At 42.9% G+C, this 22,303-nt stretch overlaps 1 protein-coding gene across 1 annotated transcript; it reads left to right on the top strand.

Annotated features, from left to right (window-relative positions):
• The first annotated feature begins 662 nt into the window (after positions 1–662).
• LOC112232956 (cation channel sperm-associated protein 2) lies at positions 663–20,481 on the top strand. The gene is made up of 12 exons (XM_042302007.1): positions 663–913; positions 1,186–1,427; positions 1,631–1,709; positions 3,702–3,874; positions 7,531–7,692; positions 11,949–12,073; positions 12,386–12,564; positions 12,870–12,969; positions 13,223–13,249; positions 13,410–13,495; positions 16,530–16,688; positions 20,050–20,481. Exons 1-12 carry the CDS (start codon positions 715–717, stop codon positions 20,079–20,081), a joined length of 1,563 nt encoding a protein of 520 aa, XP_042157941.1. The 5' UTR covers positions 663–714; the 3' UTR covers positions 20,082–20,481.
• The last annotated feature ends 1,822 nt before the right edge of the window (positions 20,482–22,303 follow it).

Raw genomic sequence — 22,303 nt, 5'->3', positions numbered from 1 at the left:
CAGCGTCATACTGTCTGAATCAGCCAATAAGAGTCAGGCACATATGATTTCCTTGTTCACTACCAATCCCCATTCATCCCCTTTATTTAATTTAAATCGCAAAAATGATACTGATAATATTGATCACAGAGTTCAATTCATCTAAATACAGTACAACGAACGTTATTTGTTGTGGGAAAAATATAAAATCACAGATATTAAAATAGTATGCATTATAATGTTCATTGCTTATTCATTACTATTGATACATTGTGTTTTTCTTTCCAAACAAAAATGTTCTGTGTCAGATGATACGATACTTTTTACATGTATTAATCACTACAGTATTTTGAACTAAGAGCCTGGCAGAGTTGATTGATTTATGGAGTACAGACAACGTAATAACAGGTGAGAGATTACGTCGTAGAACGATTATACTGTTGTGACGTCACACATAGTAAAATACCATTTCGATTTATGACACATTTGTGTTCTGTTGAAGAGAACATTTCAGTCATGTCAAACTGCTTTGGTGAAATCATGTCAAACTTCTTTCGTTTTGCTTAGCTGAACGATATTCATATAGACAAATGGGGACACAGGTAAGTAATAATTTAACAATACTGTTTCATGTTGTGAATTTATGGCTATCCAAATAGTCATATGAATGGCATTCTTTAAAAACTTTACTGTAAATTCAGGGTCTAATCACTGACAACAATTGCCGTAATTTGCATGGTCATTTTCCAGGAGCCCCCCTCCATGGATCTGCCCTCCTACAACAGCCATGATGAGGGTGACAAGTCAACCAATGAGAAGTTCCTTCCCAGAGCAGAGGTGGTCAGGTCCAAACTCATCCAGAGCTTCTACCTGCTGGACCAGTTACAGGAGGAGCAGAGAGGAAGCCCCAAATACTGCACCAATGATGTTTTAGGTAGCCCACAGTAATGACATAGCTTCCTATTTGGTCTGAATGAAACCGGCCTGAGTTGTTTTGAGAATAGAGGTGTTTGTCTGTGAAGAGATTTGTAGAAGTATGTTAACTTCAGATGATTACACACTTAGGTCCTGCTTGGCCTACACTTTACAATACAGGAATACTGTGATTCTATCGTGTGTATTTGTTTTTAAGAAGGCATTGCTAAATAACAAGGATGCTTATCTCGTGTCTGTCTGTCTGCCTGTCTGTGTGTGTGTGTTTGACAGACGAGGACAACTACACCAGCCTGATGGGGAAGGACACACACCAGCTAGTGCGTTTCGAGATCTCCCCCCAGAGGGGCAGCACCATCACCATGGACCTCCGTCGCCAGGGACGACTGGAGAACCTCCATGCCAACTATCCGCCCTTGAACATGTTTGCCCACTGGATTCTAGAGAGTATCCTTACACCCAGTCCTGAATGGAAAACCAAAGCCTTGGGTTTTAGTTGTACCTGTAACTGCAATGTAACTGCAATGACGTAAAGTGATTAACCATATAGATGCAAGCCAGTTCAGAGACTCATGTATGTCTTTTTTGTTGTTTGGGCTCAAGAGTTTTTCAATGTTTTTCATGATTATTTATTCATAGGAACATTACAAGTGGACAAGTGTTGTCTCAGGAAATAGCTTTGTGCACATTCCTTTCAGGTGTACTGTTTACTTGACAGAATTGTCCAGGTAAAATATTTATGCATATCGTTGTCATCCTCATCATTCTGAACACCATTGTCTTGGAGATACAAGCAGGTAAAAAATATCAAAGTCTCTCATCATATCAAGTCAATGTCAAATAAATCGTTAACACTTGTAATGCATTTCATCCCCATATTTCCACAGCCGGGGTCTATGAGCATTGACTGGAATTTTCAATATGACATAAGATGTTTCACTACATAGATTGAATGCCTACTATATTTCGAAGTGCACGGTCCGATTCTGTTAGTGCTCCAGTCCCCCCTGTCATAGTTAGCAACAGAGGACATGGAAAGCATGTTATTTCCCATAGAAATGGTTACGTGGTCAATGTGTGTAACCTAATGTATGTTCCTCTAACTCCCCTGAATACCACTGTCATTCCAGTGATAACTCTGTCAGCAGATAGCCGTTAGCTCGACCAGTGCTATTAGTTCCTATGTGAATTCAACAAATGGATACTCCCCTCGGTTTTCAAATAAATTAGAGGGCTGTTGCACATTAACGTCACGTCAAAGATGAACCTTCTTGATTTCTGGGTGCATGACACACACCCTGATATTCTGTTTCTCACAAAGACCTGGCTCAGGGGTTCGATTATGAATAAGGACATTGGAATTGGGGATTACAACATCTTCAGGTGTGATATCCTGAAAAAAAGAGTGAGGGGTGGCTATACATGTGAAATCAATGCATGTTCTCTAAGTGTCACTATCCACAAAAAGTGTGAGTGTTTGCTTATAGATGTGGCTTTATGCCAAAATACTAACTTGTTTGTAGTAGGGATTTAATGCCCTCCTGCTGCATTGGTCGATGCTGTTATTACATTTTATGTCATCTGAATTAGTTATGTTAGAAGATTTGAACCTGGATTGGCTTAACATGGCCTCTGATCATTTGAAGAATATTTGTCTGGGCTATAACCTGACTCAACTAATCTCCCCAAACCTACAGTGATTCATGTAAGAAACCCAGCAAAGTCCTCGCTGATTAATCTAATTTTGACAAATAGCTCCCACAAGTACTCATCAAGTAATGTTTTGCTAATGGCATCAGTGATCATTGCACGTATTAGAGATACGAAACAAAACACTGTGATATTCATATAATTATGAAGATGAATTTAAAAAGATAACTCCCCAAGTATCTCTTCAAGATACTACTGTATGTTTTGCTCCGAGCTTTCCTCGGCCGCATGCCTGACCCTAAACTGGCTCTATAACTTTTTTCATCCATTCTTATACTGTGTCTCTGGCAGACAAACTGACTCGGTAGCTGATTGGCAGTGTTTCAGGCAATTGAGAAATAGATACACTTCCTTAATTGAGAAAGCTAAATCAAGCTACTTTCTAAGTTCTATCTCAGACTCTGCTGGTGAGCCGTAGAATTTTGGGAAAACAGTTAATGCACTGAAATGTGGAAATTCCTCTCCTTCCCCAAATCGTGTCAGACTGGCATTACTGAGAGAAATGAGTAAAGCGATGCTTTTATCTCGGCAGGCTTTTTATTTGGAAGAAATTGTGGTTTAACTGACCCTGGTCAGTTAGTCGACTGCTCTTCCCTCTCCCAACCTTCAGTTGGCTCAATGAAAGATCAGTCAACTTCTACTGAATCTTTGTTTTAATTTCAACAACTTTCTACTGAGATGTGCTTGACACCTTGCTTAAGATTAATGTTTTTCTTTAAATCCACTGGGGCTGATTTGCTTAATCCTTTCTTACTGCATCTTTCTGCTACCCTGATTGCGGAATCATTGAAATATTTCGTTATCTTGGGTGCTATTCCTAGGGTTTGGAAGGTTGCCCATGCGCACCATCACAAAGGTGGTAACCCCTCCGACATTAATAACTATCACCCAATCTCTAAACTATTTTGCCTGGCAATAAAACATTTAAAAATGTAATCAACACTGAGCTTAGATCTTTCTTAGCTTCAAAATGTATTCTAAGGTTTGCAAATTATTCATCTTTGCTTTAGCCAACTCATTGACTGTTGTTGGCTGGACAACAAGCAGACCTGGCAACCTGACTATTCTTTCTGTCCAAGAGGTGTTTGACAACATGGACCCCAAGCTGGAGATTGTGAAACTGGTTCTGGAAATGTTGGACTGGAGCATCCTGGCCATCTTCTTCCTGGAGATCGTATTGAAGTGGTTGGACAACTTCTGGAACTTCTGGAAAAGCACCTGGAACATCTTTGATTTTGCTGTCACCATGCTGGTAAGAGTCAAACCAGCAAAGAATTGAATAATGTCTTGTCTCCATGTGAATGTACTATAGATGTGATGTAGATAGATGCACATAAATAAATGCATACCTATATATAGAGGCCTATGCATTATGTAGATATACACATACAGTGGCTTCAGAAAGAATTCAAACCCCTTGACATTTTCCACATGTTGTTGTGTTACAGCCTGAATTTAAAATAGATTAAATTGAGATTTTGTGCCTAAACACAATACCCCATCATGTCAAAGTGGAATTATGTTTGTAGACATTTTCACAAATGCATAAAAAATGAAAAGGTGAAATGTCTTGGGTCAATAAGTATTCAAATCCCTTTGCCATGCAAGCCTAAATAAGTTCAGGAGTAAAAATGTGCTTAACAAGTCACATAATCAATCAAATGTATTTATTAATCCCTTTTTACATCAGCCAATGTCACAAAGTGCTGTACAGATACACATCCTAAAACCCCAAACAGTAAGCAAGGCAGATGTAGAAGCACAGTGGCTTGGAAAAACTCCCTAGACAGGCAGGAACCTAGGAAGAAACCTAGAGAGGAACCATGCTCTGAGGGGTGGCCAGTCCTCTTCTGGCTGTGCCGGGTGGAGATAACAGTACATGACCAAGATGTTCAAACATTCATAGATGACCAGCAGGGTCACAGTGGTTGTAGAGGGTGCAACAGGTCAGCATCTCAGGAGTAAATGCCATTTGGCTTTTCATAGCTGATCATTCAGAGTTAGAGAGAGCAGGTGCACTAGAGAGAAAGTCGAAAACAGCAGGTCCGGAACAAGGTAGCACGTCCAGTGAACAGGTCAGGGTTCCATAGCCGCAGGCAGAATAGTTGAGACTGAGGCAGCAGCACGACCGAGTGGACTGGGGACAGCAAGGAGTCATCAGGCCAGGTAGTCCTGAGGCATGGTCCTAGGGCTCAGGTCCTCAGAGAGAAGAGAGAGAGAGAATTAGAGAGAGCATACTTAAATTCACACACGACACCGGATAAGACAGGAGAAATACTCCAGATATAACAGACTGACCCTAGCCCCCCGACACAAACTATTGCAGCATAATTACTGGAGGCTGAGACAGGAGGGGTCAGGAGACACTGTGGCCCCGTCCGACGATACCCCCGGACAGGGCCAACCAGGCAGGATATAATCCCACCCACTTTGCCAAACCACAGCCCCCACACCACTAGAGGAATATCAGACAGGAAGATCACGTCAGAGACTCAACCCACTCAAGTGACGCACTCCTCATTGGGACGTAATTGCACCAGTAAGCCAGTGACAGCAAGGGTGGTTCTTCGCTCCAGTGCCTTTCCGTTCACCTTCACACCCCCGGGCCAGCCTACACTCAATCATAGGACCTACTGAAGAGATGAGTTTTCAATAAAGACTTAAAGGTCGAGACTGAGTCTGCCTGGCCTGCACCCTGTCCTGCTGCCTGGCCTGCACCCTGTCCTGCTGCCTGGCCTGCACCCTGTCCCGCTGCCTGGCCTGCACCCTATCCCGCTGCCTGGCCTGCACCTATCCCGCTGCCTGGCCTGCACCCTGTCCCGCTGCCTGGCCTGCACCCTATACCGCTGCCTGGCCTGCACCCTATACCGCTGCCTGGCCTGCACCCTATCCCGCTGCCTGGCCTGCACCCTATCCCGCTGCCTGGCCTGCACCCTATCCCGCTGCCTGGCCTGCACCCTATCCCGCTGCCTGGCCTGCACCCTATCCCGCTGCCTGGCCTGCACCTACTGCACCCTATCCCGCTGCCTGGCCTGCACCCTATCCCGCTGCCTGGCCTGCACCCTATCCCGCTGCCTGGCCTGCACCCTATCCCGCTGCCTGGCCTGCACCCTATCCTGCTGCCTGGCCTGCACCCTATCCTGCTGCCTGGCCTGCACCCTATCCTGCTGCCTGGCCTGCACCCTATCCTGCTGCCTGGCCTGCACCCTATCCTGCTGCCTGGCCTGCACCCTGCCCTGGCCTGCACCCTATCCTGCTGCCTGGCCTGCACCCTATCCTGCTGCCTGGCCTGCACCCTATCCTGCTGCCTGGCCTGCACCCTATCCTGCTGCCTGGCCTGCACCCTATCCTGCTGCCTGGCCTGCACCCTATCCTGCTGCCTGGCCTGCACCCTATCCTGCTGCCTGGCCTGCACCCTATCCTGCTGCCTGGCCTGCACCCTATCCTGCTGCCTGGCCTGCACCCTATCCTGCTGCCTGGCCTGCACCCTATCTCATTGTGGAGCTAGAGGAGTTAGAAACCATACTAAGTTGCATGGACTCACTGTGTGTAATAGTGTTTAACATGATGTTGGAATGAACACCTCATCCCCGTACCCCACACATATAACGATCTGTAAGGTCCCTCAGTCGAGCAGTGAATTCTAAACACAGATTCAACCACAAACATCAGGAAGGTTTTCCAATGACGAATCAAAGATCAGGGAGGTTTTCCATTGACGAATCAAAGATCAGGAAGGTTTTAAATGCTTCGCAAAGAAGGGGACCTAATGGTTAAAATAAAGAAAGCAGACGTTGCATATCGTTTTGAGCATGTTGAAGTTGTGGTTTATCAATATACCCAGTAAGTACAAAGATACAGGCGTCCTTCCTAACTCAGTTGCCAGAGATGAAGGAAACCGCTCTGGGATTTTACCATGAGACCAATGGTGACTTTAAAACAGTAACAGAGTTTAATGACTGTGATAGTAGAAAACTGAGGATGGATCAACAACATTGTAGTTAATCCACAATACTAACCTAATTGACAGAGTGAAAAGAAGGAAGCCTGTACAGAATACAAATATTCAGAAACATCCTGTTTGCAACAAGGCACTAAAGTAATACTGCAAAAATTGTGGCAAAGAAATTAACTTTTTGTCCTGAATACAAAGCGTTATGTTTGGGGCAAATCCAATATAACACATTACTGTGGACCACTCTCCATATTTTCAAGCATAGTGGTGGCTGAATCATGTTATGGGTATGCTTGTAATCGTTAAGGCCTGGGGAGTTTTTCAGAATAAAAAATAAAGCTGAATGGAGCTAAGCACAGGCAAAATCCTAGAGGAACACCTGGTTCAGTCTGCTTTCCACCAGACACGGGGAGATTAATTAATCTTTCAACAAGACAATAACCCAAAAAACAAGGCCAAATCTACACTGGAGTTGCAGTGAAAGTTCCTGCGTGGCCAAGTTACAGTTTTGACTTAAAATTGTCTTGAAAATCTATGGCAAGACTTGAAAATGGTCGTCTAGCAATGATCAACAACCAACGTGACTTAGCTTATATAATTTTATATTGTACAATCCAGGCTTGCAAAGCTCTTAGAGACTTACCCAGAAAGACTAATTGCTGCTAAAGGCGATTCTATGTATTGACTCAGGGGTGTGGATACTTATGTAAATTATATATTTCTGTATTTCATTCTAGATAAATGTGCAACAATTTCTAAAAACGTGTTTTCACTTTGTCATGATGGGGTATTTTGTGTAGATAGGTGAGAGAAGAAAATGAGATATTTAATCCATTTTGAATTCAGGCTTTAACACAACAAGTGGAATCTGTGAATGGATGTGAAGTGAAGGCACTGTACATACAAGTCCAAATCCCAGTTACAGTACTCAGGTTACCTCTCTCCTCCCCCAGTCTGTTATACCAGAGATCGTGAAGGTCTTCAAAGGGGTGGACACTGACGACCTGGAGATTGTGGCACTCCTAAAGAAGTTCCGTATCCTCCGCTCCCTGAAAATTATCTCCAAATTCAGGCAGATCCGCCTTATCGTGTTGGCCATCTCCAAAGCTTTCAAGGTAGGGAACCAACCATAGAAATACAGTATAATTGTTTATTCCATGTCTATGGATCTCATTCAATAGCCTGAGTATGCTCGAAAGTAATTAGTAGCCTACTTAAAATAATTGTGTGATAAGAGAGCGACATCATGGCCTGTAATCTCAGAGTTTATCCCAAGGCTGTATAATTTATTTTGAAATGGTTCAAAATGGCAATCAATCCTCCAGAATGCGCGGCCAGTATTTGGCACTCGCTATAGGTGGCATGCATTTTTGATTTGAAAAAGTGACTGCAAAGGATTTAAACACTCTGCTCATGGCCCAGTTCCAGCATGTCCAAATTGTACAGCAAATGAGAGCGTTTTTGTCAACACAAAAGGTGAATGGATGATGTTTTTCAGGCGGTATGTGTCTGATTTATAAATGAAAACATGCGTATATGTTGTGTGTGACAGTTTGATGAATCCCAATAATTTGTTGTGCACTTAAATCCTAGAATCTCCACGTACGCCAGATTTTAGTGAGACATTTACACTGGTTTGTAAATGAGGCCCCAGGCAGGTAACATGGTCAACTTCTAGCCATACTATTATCACATATGACTGCCAAGCACTTCTGGATATCAGATTGACAGTTACTAACCTCGATTTCAACTTCAAATACGACTTCAACTCAGACTCAGCTGTTCCACTGCTCATACTGGACCATATTTCTTTGTTCCATGGGCTACCAAAACGCTGCGGGCGTAAACGCGGGAGACGAGGTGGAGTCCTGGTGAAATTGAGGCAAAGAGAAAACTGAAAGGCGTTCTATTGGCAAATTTCTAGGCACTCGAGAATAAGATGGATGAGCTTCGTTCCAGAGTCTCCTATTATAGAGACTTGAAGAAGCTGCAATATTATATGTCTTACTGAAATATCACATTTACATAAGAATTCAGACCCTTTATTCAGTACTTTGTTGAAGCCCCTTCTGGCAGCGATTACAATCTTCTTGGGTATGACGCTACAAGTGTGGCACTGTATTTGGGGAGTTTCTCCCATTCTTCTCTGCAGATCCTCTCAAGCTCTGTCAGGTTGGATGGGGAGCGTCACTGCACAGCTATTTTCAGGGATGTTCGATCAGGTTCAAATCAGGGCTCTGGCTGGGACACTCAATGACTTTCAGAGAATTGTCCCTAAAGCCACTCCTGCGTTGTCTTGGCTGTGTGCTTAGTGTCGTTGTCCTGTTGGAAGGTGAACCTTCGCCCCAGTCCAAGATCGTGAGTGCTCTGGAGCAGGTTTTCATCAAGGATATCTCTGTACTTTGCTCCATTCAACTTTCCCTCGATCCTGACTAGTCTCCCAGTCCCTGCCACTAAAAAACATCCCCCACTGTAGGGATGGTGCCAGGTTTCCTCCAGATGTGACACTTGGCATTCAGGCCAAAGAGTTGAATCTTGGTTTCACCAGATCAGAGAATCTTGTTTCTGATGGTCTGAGAGTTCTTCAAGTACCTTTTGGAAAACTCCAAGCGGGCTGTCATGTCCCTTTTACTGAGGAGTGGCTTCTGTCTGGCCACTCTGCCATAAATACCTCATTGGTGGAGTGCTGCAGAGATGGTTGTCCCTCTGAAAGGTTCTCCCATCTCCACAGAGGAACTCTAGAGCTCTGTCAGAGTGACCATCGTGTTCTTGGTCACATCCCTGACCAAGGCCCTTCTCCCCCGATTGCTCAGTTTGACCAGCCGGCCAACTCTAAGAAGAGTCTTGGTGGTTCCAAACTTCTTTAATTGAAGAATGATGGAGGTCACTGTGCCCTTGGGGATCTTCAATGCTACAGAAATGTCTTGGTACCCTTCCCCAGAGATGTGTCTTGACACAATCCCATGTCGTGGAGCTCTACGTACAATTCCTTCGACCTCATGGCTTGGTTTTTGCTCTGACATGCACTGTCAACTGTGGGACCTTGTATAGAAAGGTGTGTGCCTTTCCAAATTAATTGATGACAGGTGGACTCCAATCAAGTTGTAGTAACATCGCAAGGATGATCAATGGAAACAGGATGCACCTGAGCTCAATTGAGTCTCGTAGCAAAGGGTCCGAATACTTATTTAAATAAGGTATGTTTTTTATTTGTAATACATTTGCAAAAGAAATTTAAAAAACTATTTTTGCTTTGTCATTATGGGGTATTGTGTGTAGATTGATGAGCAATACAATGAATTTAATCAATTTTAGAAGAAGGCTGTAACATAACAAAATGTGGAAAAAGTCAAGGGGTTTGAAAACTTTCCGAATGCACTTGCACATACCATATACACACTCTATAACTAGTGCACTGAGAGTTGGGAAGCAAGTTCATGGAGTGAGTGTTTCAATAAATAAACGCAACTAAATACAAAACAAGAAACACAAACAAGGCACCGACATGACACTGGAACAGAAACAATAATGCCCGGGGAAGGAACCAAATGGAGTGACATATGTAGGGAAGGTAATCAGGGAAGTGATGGAGTCCAGGTGAGTCTGATGACGCGCAGGTGCACGTAATGATGGTGACAGGTATGCGCCATAACGAGCAGCCTGGTGACCAAAAGGCTGGAGAGGGAGCACACACTACACTGTCTCTCCCACACATTCACATACACTACACACGGATACAGACACAACACAAACATACACGCATACTCACACACTCTTTATTTTACTCCTATTATTATCTATCCGGATGCCTAGCCTCTTTACCCTGCCTTTCTGTACATACACTATATATACAAAATGTGGACACCCCTTGAAATGAGTGAATTTGGCTATTTCATTCACACTCGTTGCTAACAGGAGTATAAAATCGAGCACACAACCATGCAATTTCATTGGCAGTGGAATGGCCTCACTGAAAAGCTCAGTGACTTTAAACGTGGCACCATCATAGGATGCCACCTTTCCAACAAGTCAGTTCGTCAAATTTCTTCCCTGCCAGAGCTGTCCCGGTTAACTGTAAGTGCTGTTATTGTGAAGTGGAAACGTCTAGGAGCAACAACGGCTCAGCAGCAAAGTGGTAGGCCACACAAGCTCACAGAACAGAACCCCCGAGTGCTGAAATACGTAACGCGTAAAACTTGTCTGTCCTCGGTTGCAGCACTCACTACCAAGATCCAAACTGCTTCTGGAAGCAATGTCAGCACAAGAACTGTTCGTCGGGAGCTTCATGAAATGGGTTTCCATGGCCGAGTAGCTCAATGCCAAGTGTCGGCTGGAGTGGCATAAAGCTTGCCGCCATTGGACTCTGGAGCAGTGGAAATGCGTTCTGTGGAGTGATTAATCACGCTTCAACATCTGGCAGTCCGACAGACGAATCTGTGTTTGGCAGATGCCAGGAGAACGCTACCTGCCCCAATGCATAGTGCCAACTATACAGTTTGGTGGTGGTGTAGTAATAGTCTGGGGCTGCTTTTCATGGTTCGGGCCAGGCCCCTTAGTTCCACTGAAGGGAATCTTAACACTACAGTATACAATAACGTTCTAGACAATTCTGTACTCCCAACTTTGTGGCAACAGTTTGGGGAAGGCCCTTTCCTGTTTCAGCGTGACAATGCCCTGTATACAAAGCAAGGTCCATACAGAAATGGTTTGTCGAGATCGATGGGGAAGAACTTGACTGGCCTGCACAGAGCCCTGACCTCAACCCCATCGAACACCTTTGGGATGAATTAGAACACCGACTGTGAGCCAGGCCTAATTGCCCAACATCAGTGCCTGACCTCACTAATGCTCTTGTGGCTGAATGGAAGCAAGTCCCTGCAGCAATGTTCCAACATCTAGTGGAAAGCCTTCCCAGAATAGTGGAGGCTGTTATAGCAGCAAAGGGGGGACCAACTACATATTAATGCCCATGATTTTGGAATGATATGTTTGACGAGCAGATGTCCACATACTTTTGGTCATGCAGCGTATTTACCTCAAATAATTCATACTTCTGCACATTAATCTGGTACTGGTACTCCCTGTATATAGCGCCATTCTTGTGTATTTTATTTTATTCCTCGTGTTTGTTACTATTTTATTTTGTATTATTATTTTTAAAGGTTCGTAAGCAAGCATTTCACTGTAAAGTCTATACCAGTTGTATTCGGCGAATGTAATACATGTGATTTGATTAGTCCTACCTGTATGTGTGGTCCTTTTGTAACCTCATGGAACATAGAAATGGTCCCACTGTTATGAAGAGCCTCTATTCTTCTCTATTCTATTCTATTCTACTGAAGGATGACAAAATATCTCTGTGTGTTTACAGGCTATGACCTTCATATTCTTACTGCTGCTGGTGTTTGCTTATATCTTCGCTGTGGTTGGAGTCATCCTGTTCGAGAGTTACACTCGCTCTAACATCGAGGGCCTGGTCTACAATATGAACTTTAAGTGTGTGACATTTGCTCTTACTATGAAAGCCTGGTTTCTTTGGAAGTATTTAACAGTAGTATTTCTCTCATTCTCAGTTATGATAAGATAATATTAATGTGAACAGTGGTCATTGAGAAACATTACATTTTCCTAAATCTCACACATTTTAAGAGGGCTTCAAGAGTAGAATGCAAACACTTGATAGTACATTACAGATAAGGTTAGAGTCCAACCAGTCAGAATCCATTTCCGTTCAGGAACTAAACCTACAGCCATGTTACATCTTTGAAGATTTTTGACACGTTTTCATGAACCTTCATCACCTCCCAGAGATATCTACAACTCCTTCATCACCCTCTTCATCCTCTTCACCATGGATCACTGGTACGCTCTGCTCGCCGACACCCGCAAAGTTCCAGAACTGGACAAAGCCATATGTGGCTTATACATCATCCTCTGGCTCCTCATAGGCTCCTTCGTATTCCGCAATATCTTTGTGGGTATTATGGGTAGGTACTTCCCCGTAATGCTTTGATAAAGCGCATCCATTTAGCTATTTCATTTTCTTTTTTCATATTCTCAGACTTGACTGTGGGTCTTTTATCTTTTATCTAGACATTTCACATTAAAATGGAAATTAAAAAAGTTCTCTAACTTTGAAGGCCAGCTGGATATAAAACGGTTTTATATCATACTGTTCCAATGTCCATACTACTTGCATAAATACTACTGGGCATGCAGTCTAAGTGGTATGCTAATGTGATAATGGTCAGATTTTTTTACCTAATTGTCTGTTTCCTTTTTGCCCGTCCAGTGAATAACTTCCAGGCCATCCGGAGTGACCTCTCTAAAGAGGTACAGCAGATTGAGATCCAGGCCAAAGCTGATCTCTTTAAAGCTGAGATCATAAACAGGTGAGTGTGGAGATGTTCTATTGGATTCTTCAGACCGGTGTGATTGGCTAATAAGATGTAGCGTTACAGTAAAGAAATGAAACAGTATTATCTTTTGTCAAGATAGAATGTCTTTGATGTTCACCATTACTTTCTGGGCTAATATGTGAGAAACGAACCAATATATTACCTTTGTTTAGATAAAATATGTTGTCATTGAAATGTCTTTTGACAAATAATGTGAAAAATGTATGTTTTTCTTTTCTTTTTGTAGGAGGATAAGTCATTCGAAATTTGCCGGGTAAGGCAGTTTCTTATAACCTTTAATGTACGTTCTCGTCCCTGTCAAATCGTAAAATGTATAAAACAATTTGATGTCAACACAATTTAATTCATTTCATTTAAATTCACAATTGAAAAAAAGTTCAGGTTAGGTCTAATATATTCAAATATACATTTAGGCTGAGCAAAGTGGCAGAGGATGGTGAAGAGTCATTTTCCACTGAGGATCTACTACAGTTTACAAGATCTAATATTCCAGAAAAAGGTGGGTGGCTGTTGAAAGATGCGGACCATGGTGCAGCGTACATATTACTTTATTAAAGAATGACGCCAACAAAAACAAAACAATAAACCATACAAAACAAACCATGCCGCTAAAGGCAATAGTGCCCGCAAACAAAGACAACTTGCCACAAACACAGGTGGGAAAAAGGGTACCTAAGTATGGTTCACAATCAGAGACAACGATAGACAGCTGTCCCTGATTGAGAACCATACCTGGCCAAAACATAGAAATAGAAAATCATAGAAACACAAAACATAGAGTGCCCACCCCAACTCACGCCCTGACCAAACCAAAATAGAGACATAAAAAGGATCTCTAAGGTCAGGGCGTGACAGTGGGTTCTTTTCAAACCTAACCACCATTGGGACACCGTAATAAACTCATCATACTTTGAATGAGGACCATTTCTTTGCGATCCTACAATGAGACAAAAGAGCTATTTATTTTGTCACAGAACAAAGAACATTCTAAGAACCCTACGTTTTTTAGAGCTGAGAGGTTAGAGGTCGTCCTATGGTTATTTTTGCATACAACCTCCCCACAGCGTTTTGTGAATGGTGCAGGATAGTTGCTTGGCTTTGGAACATCCTCAGCACATTTAAGGAACTTGACAAAAACAACTTTATTTCATTACTTTAACAAAACGATGCCTAAAAGTTAACACATGGTTACATTTATTTACATTTTGATAATATTTGAAGAACGTTCTCTAAATGGTTTGACATTGGGAATGTTCTCATTGTTCAGACAATTATGGACTTGGTCCCTGTGGCGGGATCAAATCAGCGGAAATTTTAGAGCGCCACCTATAGTTTTCGATAAAACTCAAACTTTCATTAAAACACACATACAAGGTACTGAATTAAAGCTACACTCGTTGTGAATCTAGCCAGCAAGTCAGATTTGTAAAATGCTTTTTGGCGAAAGCATGAGAAGCTATTATCTGATAGCATGCACCCCCAGAATACCAGACCGTCAACAAAACAACAGATTTTGCGGTAGCCGGCGCTACCCAAAACGCAGAAATAAAATATAAAACATTCATTACCTTTGACGAGCTTCTTTCTTGGCACTCCTATATGTCACATAAACATCACAATTGGGTATTTTTCCAGATTAAATCCGTCATTGTATACCCAAAATGTGATTTGCTGAAGACCGGTCTGATCCAGAAAAATGCCCCTTTACAAGACGCAACGTCACTTTTTAAAATTACAAATGTTGCCTATATACTTTTACAAATCACTTCAAACTACTTATCTAAACCAACTTTAGGTATTAATAAACATTTATAATCTATCAAATTGATAAGGGGCGATCTGTATTCGATAGCAGCAAGTCTTGAAATCATACTCCATGTTTTCAGTTTCATAACATCCTGTGGTGTACTCGATGAAAGGAAGTGCTTACACGTCACCAAACCAAGGATAAAGAAGCCCCAAAATGACCGCATTGGCGACATCGTGTGGAAGCTGTAGGCGTTTACAGGGGATCTCCATGTATTTTCCTCAGCCTTAGACAATACATTGACTGGCGGATGAATATTATTTTTGTATTTTTGGTGAACAGTTTTTCGAAGGATTTTGACTCCTAAACACGTTCTGTTATAGCCACAGACACGATTTAACCAGTTTTAGAGACTTCAGAGTGTTTTCTATACACACACACTTATCATATGCATATACTATATTCCTGGCATGAGTAGCAGGACGCTGAAATGTTGCGAGATTTTTAACAAAAAGCTGCAAAAATTCGCAGCCTCCTTAACAGGTTTTAAGAAACAACGGTCTTCTGTGGGAATTTCAGTACTTCAGCGTAACGTTTCTTACAGGTTTCCTCGTGGTTCTATTTAAAGTAATGTTCTTAAATTGTTCAGAGAACTTTAAGAAACAACTATCTTTTGTGGGAATTTCAGTACAGAACATTCTGCACAAGTTCCCATGTGGTTCTATTTAATGCAATATTTTGACTACATTCTGGGAACATTCTCAAAAACGGTGTAACTTAATCCATTTTCTCAGAACTTTCCAAGAATGTATGGTTCTCTTGTATGTCCGTTCATTACCATCAATAAGCTCTAAATTCTGTTCTCAGAACATGAAGAAAAGTTTCTGTGTTTTTTCTGGAAAGTTAAGTAACTTTCAGAGAACGCTCTAAGAATGTTATTTACATATACATTACATTCTCAGCATCAACAAAACTCTCTCATCCTCCAGCTTGTTAGGTGTGTGCAAGATCACACCTACTGTGATTGTTGGCAAACTTTCACTAATAACTTAACAACACTTTCATAACATTTAGAGAATGTTCTCAGAATGTTATTTAATTACCTTCAAATAAACTCATCATCATTTCCATTCTCAGAGAGTTAATAAAACCTCCCAGAAACTCGAGTGAAATGTTCTCAGAATCTCCCTGCAACCAAAAGAATAAATGTTCCCATAACAGTCTGGAATGTTTGGTTTTGTTCTAAGAATGTTTTTTTTTTAAACGTTCAGTTTTACGCGTCAGGAAACTTAGGGCTCTGTTCCTGGAAACCAATCTGAAACCAAAAACACACATTCCCACAACTTCCAAGGAACCAAATGTGTCAAAATGTCGGTGATACCCAATAAATCATAGGGAGTATATTTGGAGTGTGTGATGATATTTGGTACAGTACATCAAATCAAATCAAATGTATTTATATAGCCCTTCGTACATCAGCTGATATCTCAAAGTGCTGTACAGAAACCCAGCCTTAAACCCCAAACAGCAAGCAATGCAGGTGTAGAAGCACATCAATTCTGTTAAGAATTACAGTGAACATATCAACATGCCCTGGACACTGAGATCTCATTACTATGATGCACTCTAAAAAAGTAGTCTGGGCCATCATAAAGGCACCAAACTTAAAACAAACTGAAACAGAGAGGGTATCCCTGGACTCGCTTTCTGCTGCGAACAGTTTTACAGCACTTTTCTGTTTCATGCCCTAATGAACTGGTTTCCTCGTATTACCCCTCTCTGTTAGACTGGGAGTCGTACGTGGAGGAGAATATGAAGGTGATGCAGGAGCAGGAGGAGGATGAGAAGGTCACCTGGCCCCGGGATTCCCTTTTCAGGTACTTTGAGCTGCTGGAGGTTCTCCAGCACAACCTGGACGAGAGGAAGAGGCTGCAGAACTTAGCAGGTAAGGAATCACACGGAGGAGGAGTAGTAGGAGTAGGAGTAGGAGTAGTAGTAGTAGGAGTAGTAGTAGGAGTAGGAGTAGTAGTAGTAGTAGTAGGAGTAGGAGTAGTAGGAGTAGGAGTAGTAGTAGTAGTAGTAGTAGGAGTAGGAGTAGTAGTAGTAGTAGTAGTAGGAGTAGGAGTAGTAGGAGTAGTAGGAGTAGTAGTAGTAGGAGTAGTAGTAGTAGTAGGAGTAGTAGTAGGAGTAGTAGGAGTAGTAGTAGGAGTAGTAGTAGTAGTAGTAGTAGGAGTAGTAGTAGTAGTAGTAGTAGGAGTAGGAGTAGTAGTAGTAGTAGGAGTAGTAGTAGTAGTAGGAGTAGTAGTAGGAGTAGTAGTAGTAGGAGTAGTAGTAGGAGTAGGAGTAGTAGGAGTAGTAGTGGAGTAGGAGTAGTAGTAGGAGTAGGAGTAGTAGTAGTAGTAGTAGTAGTAGTAGTAGGAGTAGTAGTAGTAGTAGTAGGAGGGTAGTAGGAGTAGTAGGAGTAGGAGTAGTAGTAGGAGTAGGAGTAGGAGTAGTAGTAGGAGGAGTAGTAGTAGGAGTAGGAGTAGGAGTAGTAGTAGTAGTAGTAGTAGTAGTAGTAGGAGTAGGTAGTAGTAGTAGTAGGAGTAGTAGTAGGAGTAGTAGTAGGAGTAGTAGTAGGAGTAGTAGTAGTAGTAGGAGTAGTAGGAGTAGTAGTAGGAGTAGTAGTAGTAGTAGTAGTAGTAGGAGGAGTAGTAGGAGTAGTAGTAGTAGTAGGAGTAGTAGTAGTAGTAGGAGGAGGAGGAGTAGTAGGAGTAGTAGTAGTAGTAGTAGGAGTAGGAGTAGTAGTAGTAGGAGTAGTAGTAGTAGTAGGAGTAGGAGTAGGAGTAGGAGTAGTAGTAGTCGTCCCCTCCAGGACTGTATTTAGATGGCGAAGAGACTAAAAGGTTTTGCAAGGGGGTGGGGGCCCCCCAACCAAATCTCTCATAGGGCCCCCAAAAGGCAAGAGGTGGCACTGAGTGCTGATGAAGGAGATTGTGGTGGATTAATTTCTGATTTACCAAATGAGGAGAGAGAGACAAACTTCACACACCAGTCAGAGTTATACTTAAACTACATCTGTAATAATAATGAAGCTTTGCAATAGCATTTGACTTTCAACAATTCACTATTTCTAATGAACCGTTGAGAGTGACTACAGAAAATTACAAAGATCTTTTATAGCCCAGATACACCCCTCTCAACCTACATGACGAACCACAGATCTTAGGAACTCTTCACAAAGTGACTTTATAATTGACAAAGGAGTATCCCTTATCCAGATAACATTCACTATAAATTATCGCTCAGTTTGGTCCATACGACAAGGTTCTAATCTCATTCCTGGTACTTCATAGTACAAAAACACCAACTCATCCAATGGCATATATCAATTGTCAACTCTAGATACTCCCATCTCTAGTAAACCCCCTCTTGACCCCACTCCTGGACAAGCTCACTGAGGGGAGTGAGCCTCTAGGTCATACACTATCCCAGGATAGATCAGAGAGGACATACAATGTTTCCAGACGCTGCCATACATCTCCCCCCAATGGGAAAAGGAGGGAGTGACTGGTGCACAGACATTGTGGAGACAAGTAATTGGTTCCCCATTAATCATGCCATCCCTTCACATGGTTTAAGAATTGGTAAAGACACATGCACATATGAAGACAATGTTCTATTCTGTCCTCTTCCCTTTCTGATATTCTGCATAGCACCAGGGACATGTGAAAGACCTCTCCCCTCTCTGGGCCCCAAGTGACTGAGACCCAGCTGAGGGAAAAGTGCAACTGCCAACACTATTGTCCAAAGGGATACATTCTAATGACCAGTATCTCACATGAGCATATTATGCAAATAAAACATCTTAATTATCTATGTTACCCAACTAATTCTGATTCATCCGCCACAAGATGAGAAAGGGATAGGAAACCTCTTGAGACTATGCACTTGGCAATAGTCTTGGTAGCCGAGACGAGTAGAAATGAGTCTGAACTATTGAAACAACAACAACACTTCTGAATAGGTTTCATGTGTTTTTGCCAGATGCCTTAATCATGTAATAAGAATGCCTCATTTTAGAACCTCATTGTAAAGTACATAATAGACACAGTAGACCTACAGTATATTTGAGTCAAAAATGTTCTCTCTCTCGCTCTGTCCCTCTCCCTACTCTCTCTCTGTCTCTCTCGCTCTGTCCCTCTCCCTACTCTCTCTGTCTCTCTCGCTCTGTCCCTCTCCCTACTCTCTCTGTCTCTCTCGCTCTGTCCCTCTCCCTACTCTCTCTGTCTCTCTCGCTCTGTCCCTCTCCCTACTCTCTCTGTCTCTCTCGCTCTGTCCCTCTCCCTACTCTCTCTGTCCCTCTCCCTACTCTCTCTGTCTCTCTCGCTCTGTCCCTCTCTCTACTCTCTCTGTCTCTCTCGCTCTGTCCCTCTCCCTGCTCTCTCTGTCCCTCTCCCTGCTCTCTCTGTCCCTGTCCCTCTCCCTACTCTCTCTGTCTCTCTCGCTCTGTCCCTCTCTCTACTCTCTCTCTCTCTCGCTCTGTCCCTCTCCCTACTCTCTCTGTCCCTCTCCCTACTCTCTCTGTCTCTCTCCCTACTCTCTCTGTCTCTCTCCCTACTCTCTCTGTCCCTCTCCCTACTCTCTCTGTCCCTCTCCCTACTCTCTCTGTCCCTCTCCCTACTCTCTCTGTCTCTCTCGCTCTGTCCCTCTCCCTACTCTCTCTGTCCCTCTCCCTACTCTCTCTGTCCCTCTCCCTACTCTCTCTGTCCCTCTCCCTGCTCTCTCTGTCCCTCTCCCTGCTCTCTCTGTCCCTCTCCCTGCTCTCTCTGTCCCTCTCCCTGCTCTCTCTGTCCCTCTCCCTGCTCTCTCTGTCCCTCTCCCTGCTCTCTCTGTCCCTGTCCCTCTCCCTACTCTCTCTGTCTCTCTCGCTCTGTCCCTCTCTCTACTCTCTCTCTCTCTCGCTCTGTCCCTCTCCCTACTCTCTCTGTCCCTCTCCCTACTCTCTCTGTCTCTCTCCCTACTCTCTCTGTCTCTCTCCCTACTCTCTCTGTCCCTCTCCCTACTCTCTCTGTCCCTCTCCCTACTCTCTCCGTCTCTCTCGCTCTGTCCCTCTCCCTACTCTCTCTGTCCCTCTCCCTACTCTCTCTGTCCCTCTCCCTGCTCTCTCTGTCCCTCTCCCTGCTCTCTCTGTCCCTCTCCCTGCTCTCTCTGTCCCTCTCCCTGCTCTCTCTGTCCCTCTCCCTGCTCTCTCTGTCCCTCTCCTTACTCTCTCTGTCTCTCTCGCTCTGTCCCTTTCCCTACTCTCTCTGTCTTCTCTGACACAGTCCAGGCGTTGCTAAACCTGCACGACTCATAGGACCCCACATCGACATCTATTCAGAAGAGACACCATATTTTGAAGAAAATAAAATGTTTTTTTTCTTCCCAGTATTGTCAGTGTCCATGTTCAATTAGTCATCTAGTTCACCCTTGAGAACTAAAGCTGATGTGGAGGGCAGAGAGAGCCAACGATAGCCTGGTTAAACCATACTGAATGCTGTGCACACCGTTGTTTTACTTCACCTCAGGTTGGATGCCAGGCTAAGGCAATGAGGTCAAATATATTTATTCCTAGTAGTAGTCAACTTGAATGGTCTCACAGTTCCACCCAATATGTAATAGGGGGCACTCTTACACAGTGTCACTGAGCCCCCTGGGAGGTCATGGACCATGTCCACCACAGTTCTCCTTAAGATTATTCCCTGCCATCGTAGATTGACATGTGACATCCTAGACAGATCAAGGTTACATTGGTACTGTCCTATGCAATAGCTGGTGGACAATAACAATGGGGTTTTATTTAAATAAAAGAAGGCTACATTAAGTTCTCAGCGCAGAGGCTACTCTCAAAGTAGTCAAGAAATGGCTGCCAGACCTTAGAAAACTTTTGAGAGGAGCCACGGGTGGAATATTTTACCTTCTCAAGTTTGAGATGGGCCATAACATCACTAACCCAGTTTAAGATGGACCATAACGTCCCGTTTCCACTTAAAAAGGAATAAGTGGGCGGGCCAGACGGGACGAGAAGGCTATGGCCTCTGCTTGGGTAATGCAGAAAGTAATCCCTTCGGGAGCGCCTCAATAATAGGGACAAAAGGGAGTTGGGGCAATTTTCTTATTGCATATATATGAGAAAGTCTCAAAGATAGAGGACCAGAATGGACCTGGTGTCGGGCATGACCAGTACATGTGATACAGAGTGGCGGTTGGCTGATGGCATCTAGAGTAGGTTGGGTCTATTTCTGTTTACAATCTGGCAGGTCTACTCCTGCAAAAGTGTAGGCAATGAAATACTTGAAAACTTTAGTAAATCATGTCTAATGCAGATAGAGGATGAGTGTATCCTGTCAATTGCAGAATGCCAGGTGATATCGGAGATCTCGATTCCAAACTCTTCCTCCCATGAACGATTTACGTTCCCTACATAGGTGAAAGTATTGGGGGCTACCGTGAAAGGAAATGAATCAAAAGATACACAGAGTATACGAAACAAGAACACCTGCTCTTTCCATGACTTAAGCCTTATTCAGACGGGATTTTTTTTTACTGGGGGAGCTCGGTTAATGTAAATGTGTAAGAGCACAAATCACCACATCCATCATTTTAGTCCCGTCCGATTCAGTAGGTTAAATGATTTACTTGTCAGGAAGGTCATTATACCATCCCTAAAAGCCTACTGTTTTTCGGCAAACGCTTTCGACAAGTTGTAGTAGTGTCAATGCCCCGACAAATTGTGGCTGATCATTCGGTAACCTACGGCGCTTATTCAATATTCTTTACTCACCAAATTATTCCCCCACTCCAGAAGCCCTAAAGCCCGTCTGAAAGGCGGGGTATTTCTTGTCGGATAGCCAGAGCCTTGGTAAGTATATCTTACCGAGGTAAAGGCAGTTTCAGGTTGGATATTCGACGGATATTCGCCTGTAGTTTTCCTCACGTCCACCAACAACAGTTAGGGACCGTCAACATAGTGACAAATCAAAAAAACAAAACATATTTCAATAGCTCTTTAACCATTACTCCTAACACTTTCAAAACTGGTTGTGGCTAACCCGATAGCATAGACACATTGCACACCATTTAGCTTGTCCATATACATCTATACAATCTATACAATTTTTAAACATGTAGAATTTCAATAGCTCCTTGGTCATGTGATCTAGTGACTTCAAACAGGGTTCAGAATGTCCACTCAGTGGCCCTACATATTGCACACAGACATGGACAACAGTTTGTCCATTTTCATCTCACATGGTTTTACATGAATTTTTGACATTTGCAATAGGTCCTTGGTCATGTCAATTACACACCTAAGAAACATGCAGTGGATATACACCTATATTGCATAACCTCTAGTCATGCATCTTCTATATTGTTAAACATTAATATTAGTTTGACAATTAGGGGGTTCAGTCCAGTGTTTACCCTTTTTAAAAATATTTATCTACAATAATTGGTAGTTCTTAGTACTTATTTTCCCTGTTATTTAATTTTCCACAGTATTTAACAGTGGTACACAATAGGAGAGAGACAGATAAT

This window comes from Oncorhynchus tshawytscha, linkage group LG19, assembly GCF_018296145.1.
Source record: "Oncorhynchus tshawytscha isolate Ot180627B linkage group LG19, Otsh_v2.0, whole genome shotgun sequence".
Classification (NCBI taxonomy): Eukaryota; Metazoa; Chordata; class Actinopteri; order Salmoniformes; family Salmonidae; genus Oncorhynchus; species Oncorhynchus tshawytscha.
The sequence above is the reverse complement of the archived record's forward strand: the minus strand, read 5'-3'. Positions and strand labels throughout refer to the sequence as shown.

Excerpts from the sequence above, each read along its gene's own strand:
- LOC112232956 (XM_042302007.1), top strand. The coding sequence starts at position 715 with ATGGTCATTTTCCAGGAGCCCCCCTCCATGGATCTGCCCTCCTACAAC. Across the intron at positions 12,565-12,869 it reads TATCTTTGTGGGTATTATGG|TGAATAACTTCCAGGCCATC; the intron begins GTAGGTACTTCC and ends TTGCCCGTCCAG. Across the intron at positions 13,250-13,409 it reads AGTCATTCGAAATTTGCCGG|GCTGAGCAAAGTGGCAGAGG; the intron begins GTAAGGCAGTTT and ends ATATACATTTAG.